Source organism: Salvia splendens, chromosome 10 (genome assembly GCF_004379255.2).
Source record: "Salvia splendens isolate huo1 chromosome 10, SspV2, whole genome shotgun sequence".
Taxonomy (NCBI): Eukaryota; Viridiplantae; Streptophyta; class Magnoliopsida; order Lamiales; family Lamiaceae; genus Salvia; species Salvia splendens.
Genome location: NC_056041.1, coordinates 30,369,223 through 30,377,124, shown reverse-complemented (window position 1 = coordinate 30,377,124; position 7,902 = coordinate 30,369,223). Strand labels below are relative to the sequence as shown.

The following is a 7,902-nucleotide window of genomic DNA, read 5'->3' as shown; positions in this document are numbered from 1 at the left end:
GGCAGCGATGGGCAAGGATGATCTCCAGGGATTATATTTTCTATCGTAGGCCACGCTTTGTGTATACAGGTGATTTCCTCCACTTCTTAGGGGAAATTCAGTTATGTTACACTGTTTACGGACATGCTCCTCTAGGGCCATATATTTTACCCGGTGACCCCATCCCAGCAGGAGGATCCATATTTCCGGGTCAGCCGAGTATCGTGCCTGGTATGATGCCACCTTCTCCTTGGCCCGTTACTCGAGGTCATGGGGCACGATATGAGGCTGAGGCAAGCCCGTCACGACCACTGCCAGATGAAAGAAGGTTGTCACCATTGAGGTGGTCACCAGTGAGGATTCCTGAGGCCCAGACACCTATGGAACATGCTACAACGACAGACACGTCAGCAAAGAGGCACAGACAGGGTAAGGCCCCAGCTTGTACTCCTATTGACTTGAACGATCAGCCATCTACGGTGGGTACTGGTCGTTTACAGCCTCTACCCACGACCCCACGCGTATCTCCAGTTGAGAGGACTTCTCCGGTCTCTGTTTACCACCCGCCGACTTCAGAGGAGCTCAAGTTTAATGCCTGGATATTTAGTCATTTTGATGAGATGACTCGTGGACGATATAGGCCAGGAGGGAGTCGTATGACTGCCATCGTCGTTAGCAGTTCTGATGATGAAGACATTGAAGAAGAGCCAGAGGAAGAGCCAGAAGAAAATCTGACCTGCAAGTCAGAAGCCAGTGTCACGAAACTTACAACACCTTAGTAGTAGAGTAGATGTGATCACTGTACTTATCCGAAACAGACCTGTTGTGAGACCGTTCGGTTATGTGTTTCTGTTTTGTGTATAGTAGCTACTACTTTTGTATGATGCATATATGGGTACATGTATTTCATGTTTAGGTTTTGACGATGTTTTGGATAGTATTGAAATGCTTGTAAAACTATATTTTGTACAAAAAGTCCTCTTGGTTATCCAAAAAGGCAATTTTCACATGTATATATATATATGTGTACATATTTTCAATGACTTCAAAATCCTTATTGTTATTGTTGATTCGATTGCATTGTTGAATAATTTTAGTCCGACACAATACAAATAACGTTTATTTATTTATTTATTTAATTATTTTATCAATCTAAATGGTTTTATAACATATACACATACACGTAAAGACTTATAAAAAAATATTTTTGACAATGTAGAATGCCACCAAGGAGAGTTGGGCGACCTCGAGGGAAAGGGAGAGGAAGAGGAATTGGAATAGTATTACCACCCGAACATGAAGAATTTGAGGAACAACGTGAAATAACTCCACCACCCCCACCACCTCTAGTACCGGATCGAAGAAAAGAAGAGATTTTCCTGAAACAAAAACCACCAATATTTGATGGTATGGGTGATCCGACGGATGCAGAAACTTGGATACGTACAATTGAACGCATTTTCAACTTATTTCACTTCACAGATCCAGAGCGTTTAATTTGTGTGCCTTTCCAATTAAAAGGGTCGGCAGATTACTGGTGGGAGGCACGAAAAAAAATAATGGGGGCTCATGAGTTAACTAATATGACTTGGGAGCAATTCAAAGAAGGATTCTATGAGAAATATATTCCCAAAAGTTATCGGAAGAATAAGGAAATGGAATTTTATAATCTGAAACAAGGAAGGATGTCGGTAACAGATTACGAGCATATATTCACTGACATGTCCAGATATGCCCCAGATCAGGTTAACACGGAGGAGAAAATGGCTGAAAAATTTTGTGGTGGGTTAAGACATGAAATAAGAATGGCATTGGCAAGCCATCGTGGGTTATCTTATTCTGAATCTCTTAAACGAGCGCTTGCCATTGAGTCAGCAATGCCAGTAGAGAAACCTATGCCTAGTGTACCACTGGCACGTGCTCAAATTCAAAGTCCCGGAGACAAAAGAAAGTGGGATGGTAATCGGACTCAACATGAACACAAGAAACCATGGTATGGCCAAGATTGTGCGCAGAACTTTCCGAGACAGTCTACTTTCATTTCAGCGGAAGGCCGGCCAAGCCCCATTCCATGTTCCAATTGTAACAAGATACATAATGGGATATGTAGAGCCGGGACTGAAGCTTGTTATAAGTGTGGCAAAATTGGTCATTTTGCAAAAAATTGTCCAACCAAGACTTATGGAAGGGGTACAGGACCATATCCACTAGGACAACGCTCCCAGCTACGGGCGGTAAATGCACAACCTCAGAGAGGTCCGCAACAACCCCCACGATGTCCGCAACACCATCAAGTGAGACTTCCAACACAAGCCAGGGCCTACGCACTGAGGCGGGGACAGCCTGAGGGAGAAAAGGGAAATCTGGCAGGTATGGCCATGCTACTTGACATACCTGTCATTTTATTATTTGATACTGGCGCTTCACATTCTTTTATATCGGACTCTTGTGTTGATACCTTGAATCTGACAGCTGAACCAGCTAAGTATAAAATAAAGGTAACCTCACCAGTCGGAGGAATTATAGAAATCACTCGAACTTGCTCGAACATAGAAGTCTTATTGGGGGAACATAGGATCCTAGTTAGTAATTTGAAGGTCCTGAAGATGTGTGATGTTGACCTTATACTAGGAATGGATTGGTTGGCTGAAAACCATGTCACCATCCAATGTAAAGAAAGAAAAATTTTCTTTCAAAACACAAGCGAAGAACGAACAAGTTTCTATGGGGTCACCATGAATAAACGAAAATCCATAATCTCTGCCTTACAAGCAGCAACATTAATAAGAAAAGGGTGTCCCGCTTACCTCGTTTACCTGAACGAGGAACATAAGGAAAAAATGGAAATCGAGGATGTGAACGTTGTGCGTGAATTTCCAGACGTGTTTCCTGATGATCTACCTGGGTTGCCACCTGATAGACAACTGGAATTTAACATTGATTTGGAACCTGGATCTGCGCCAATATCGAAAGCACCATACCGGATGGCGGCAAAGGAGTTGGGAGAACTCAAGATACAGTTACAGGAACTCATGGACCTGGGCTTTATCAGACCTAGCACATCACCATAGGGAGCTCCTGTACTCTTTGTCAAAAAGAAGGATGGATCGCTAAGAATGTGTATTGACTATCGGGAACTGAACAAGCTAACACTTAAGAATAAATACCCATTGCCGAGGATAGACGATTTGTTCGATCAGCTCAGAGATGTTAGAATATTCTCCAAAATGGATTTAAGATCTAGCTATCATCAGTTAAAGATTCGGCCAGAAGATGTACCCAAAACGGCTTTTCGCACCCGATATGGTCACTATGAATTTTTAGTAATGCCTTTTGGATTGACTAATGCCCCTGCTGTATTTATGGATCTCATGAATCGCGTATTCCATCCTTATCTGGATAAGTTCGTCTTGGTCTTCATAGATGATATACTTATCTACTCGAAGAGTGTAAAGGAACATGAGGAACATCTCAGAGTTGCATTAGAAACCTTGAGAACTGAAAAGCTCTATGCAAAATTTAGCAAATGTGAATTTTGGCTAAATAAGGTGAACTTCCTTGGACACGTGGTAACTGCGGAAGGCATTCGAGTGGATCCGACAAAAGTGGAGGCTATACAAAACTAGAAATCACCAACCACCCCTAATGAAATTCAAAGCTTCCTTGGGTTGGCCGGCTACTACAGAAGGTTCATTGAAGGTTTCTCCAAGATTGCTAGGCCAATGACGCAACAACATAAAAAGGGCATCAAATTTGTGTGGACATCAGAATGCGAACACAGCTTCCAACTACTGAAGGAAAAATTAATAACAGCTCCGGTGTTAGCCGTCCCTGAATCAGGAACAAATTATGTAGTTTACACTGATGCCTCAAAGAACGGGTTGGGTTGTGTGTTGATGCAAAATGGGAAAGTAATTGCTTATGCGTCACGGCAACTGAGGCCCCAAGAGATGAATTACCCAACGCATGATTTGGAATTAGCCGCAGTAGTACATGCTCTGAAAATATGGAGGCACCACCTTTATGAAGTTCGATGTGAGATTTTCACTGATCATAAGAGTCTCAAATACTTCTTTGAACAAAAGGAACTGAATATGCGACAGAGAAGATGGCTTGAATTAGTGAAAGATTACGATTGTGGCATAAACTACCACCCAAGCAAGGCTAATGTGGTAGCCGATGCTCTTAGTCGAAAATCTCAGCAGTTGGCAGTGATGATCACTCAAGAAAAAGAACTTTGGCGAGAATTCGACAAAATGGGGCTGGAAGTAGTACAAACACCTGAAACAGTGGAAGCAAAGATTGCCACCTTAGTGATGGAACCAGATTTGAGAACTCAAATTATAACCGCACAAAGACAAGATGATATCATGAAAAAATTTCGAGCAAAAGTACAATCTGGTGATGAAAATTTTTTTAAGGAAGAAGCAGACAATGCTCTCACCTTCAATGGAAGAATCTGTGTACCAAATAATGACGAACTCAGAAATAAGATTTTGACTGAAGCTCATGATACCCCGTATACTGCCCATCTAGGGAGCACCAAGATGTATCAAGATTTGAAAAAGAAATTTTGGTGGAAGGGTATGAAAAGAAGCATTACCATGTTCGTCGAAAGATGCCTAGCATGCCAGCAAGTTAAGGCACTACACCAACGACCTTATGGGAAATTGCAACCTTTAGAAATTCCTGACTGGAAATGGGATCATATAACAATGGACTTTGTAATAGGTCTGCCTAAAACCAAACGAGGAAATACCGCTATCTGGGTTATCGTTGACCGCCTTACCAAGTGTGCTCATTTCATTCCCATTCATATCACTTATGGGTCAGAGAAGTTAGCTCAGTTGTATGTCCAAGAAATTATACGTCTGCATGGAATTCCGATAACAATCACATCGGATCAAGATCCAAAACTCACCTCAAGGGTTTGGAAAAGCTTGCAGAAGAAACTGGGCTCAATACTAAATTTTAGCACAGCATTTCATCCACAAACGGGTGGACAGTCAGAAAGAACGATTCAGACCCTAGAAGATATGTTACGAGCAGTTATACTGGATAAAGGAGGTAGTTGGGAATCTGTTTTGCCCTTGATAGAATTTGCATACAACAATAGCTATCAAGCGACCATTGATATGGCACCATACGAGGCATTATATGGAAGGAAGTGCAGATCGCCACTCTACTGGGATGAAGTTGGTGAAAGAAAGATGCTAGGTCCAGATTTGATAAATGACATGATTGAGATTGTGAGACAAATTCGATTGAGAATCAAGGAGGCACAAGATCGGCAAAAGTCTTATGTCGATGCACGTCGGACGGAGTTGAAGTTTAACATCGGAGATAAGGTGTTTTTGAAGATATCTCCTTCTAAAGGGATAACTAGGTTTGGAATCAAAGGAAAATTGAAGCCACGTTTCATCGGGCCTTATGAGATTCTTGACGAAGTAGGACCGGTGGCATATCGTTTGGCATTACCACCAAGCCTTGGGAATGTACACAACGTGTTTCATGTGTCTCAACTCCGGAAATATGTTTATGACCCGAAGCACATAATCCACTATGAAGAGGTTAGTCTAACACCAGATTTAAACTATGAGGAGAAACCTATAGCTATCCTTGATCAAAAGGTACAACAGTTACGGAATAAGTCAATATCAACAGTGAAAGTTTTGTGGAATCATCATGGACAAGAAGAGGCAACATGGGAGTTGGAGGAGAAAATGAGAGAACAATACCCAGAAATGTTTATGTAAGAAATAACAAATTTCGGGACGAAATTTTTTTTAGGCTGAGAGGATTGTGACATCCCTAACCCGAAACGTACATCATTTTGCATCATTGCATATTTTATTCCGTATTTCAAAATAGATAATGAATATATTAGGTATAATATAAAGTGTTTAGTATGTTAATTTATTGATTTAAATTGTGTACATGGTATGCATGGGATAGTAGTGTGTGCATGATTTTATATTACGTACGTACTTTGCAATTAGGTATGCATGGGAAATGCATGTATTATGCCCATTTGTGCGTGTAAGAGGTTTGTCCAATACTTTAATAGGTGGCGTGTATCACCATGTGTCTTGCTAGGGATATGCCACTTGGAGTAATAACATAATAATTAATACGAATAAGTCGGCAAATAGCCGACGCGTATATATAAAAACAAATATACATATGTAGAAGTGGAGATTAAGAAAAAAAAAAAGAGGAATCGGCCTCTAGGGATAATAAGGATTTAGAAGCAGCACCAAGAAGGGAGATATACGAAGAAAGTAACGACGGGAAACGAAGGATCGTTTCCTAATAATTGGAAAGTAAATAAGGTGAGCTTTCTATCCTACATACTAATGTGGATAAAAATCCCAATGTAATTTCGAGATGAGTTTTGGTGAAAATCCAAACGCATGCTCATCAATGATATTGTCCCGTCATAAATGCTTTATGCCTATCTGCCTTGGTTATGCCAAATATGTTATAATCGAATTCGGGTTCAAGTAAGGCTGAAAACCTTGCTTGGACTAGTGTACACAAATGGACCGTGAGCCGTTGGCCGGTCATGTGACCGTCGTGGAAGGTGGCCACCTTCCCGGTACACAAATGTTAAGATATGGTAAAGGAACGTAGACCGCGGTTGAACATAGAATTTTAGCAAGCTCGGGCCTTTCAAGTAAAAATCCATGAGTGTTGCTGTGATGACGTGACAATATTTTCAAATGTATAATTGTAACTTTCGGCACTGTGTTCATTGAGTACTCCTGTACTCAGCTCTGTATATATTTCTAAATGTACAGGTTGAGCTGCAAAACGGTGAAGCAAGGGTGTTGGGAGAAAGTTCTTTTGAGTTTGATCTAGCAAGACCTCTGAAGTTTATGTTTCTATACATGAAACCGTGTTATTTACTTCCGCTGTGAAAGCTATAACTACAAATCTTATTTTGTATCATAACGCCATCTTTTGACCCTATATAAACTCCTACCCAAGTATCTCAGGATGTAGTACATGATGTTTTGATAATCCCCCGTCTGAATTTGTTCTTGTTATTGCTCATCCCTATTTCTCATCCCCACTTCTCTTGACCCTTCCCTTTTAGTCACGAATTTCCTTACTATACTATCCTTAGGTAGTGCGGGTGTGACAAAACGATATGCTCTAGTTTACCAGACATCCATGTTATGTCCTTTAGGTTACATCGACTCGATTTTATAATTAATCGGTGATCGAGTCATCCTCTGACTTTGTGTTCACTTTAGGAGTTGAATACTGAGACATGAAGGAGTGTTGATCAAATCATAGACTTCATCATAAAAATTACAAGTGTGGTTTCATCGGAAACTACTAAGGTAGTTGTTCATCTCAGTAATTTCCTAATAGCTTTGACCGTGAATCCGAGTATGCCTATGAGTATTATATTTTGTTATGATTACTCTACCCATGTATCTAACTCGAGGGAAACACGATCTGATAAAGCTAAGCAATCACATAGAGAGGAAGTATGAAATTAATTAAGGATTAAGTGCGCAGCAAGACGTTATGGTTTCCAAGATATCATCAGAGAACAATCTGGCAGAATTTTTCACAAAATGCCTATATGGCAACATGTTTTACACATGAAGTGAAAAGTATGGTAGTTCGATGTATCATGGCCCGAGACCTACTTAGAGTATAAGTGGGAGAGTTTTGGCAGTGGGTATACTCGAAAGCATGATTTTGAGTATAAGTGGGAGATTGTTAGGATTGGTATACAGAAAAGCATATTTCGAGCATGTTGCACGGATAGAATTGCTTGTATACAATAAACTCTACAATCCACTTTTAACCCAAGGCGAGAAGAAGTAATTTTATCGCATTGGTGTTTGATTAAGCATTTATAAGATGTTTCTCAAACATTTAAATGTATAAGTAGCAAACAAGTCT

At 40.5% G+C, this 7,902-nt stretch overlaps 1 protein-coding gene across 1 annotated transcript; it reads left to right on the top strand.

The window, feature by feature from the left end:
• Positions 1-1,538: 1,538 nt before the first annotated feature.
• Positions 1,539-3,050, top strand: LOC121752891. Its single transcript, XM_042147983.1, has one exon. The coding sequence runs from the start codon at positions 1,539-1,541 to the stop codon at positions 3,048-3,050; it is 1,512 nt and encodes a 503-aa protein (XP_042003917.1).
• Positions 3,051-7,902: the final 4,852 nt, after the last annotated feature.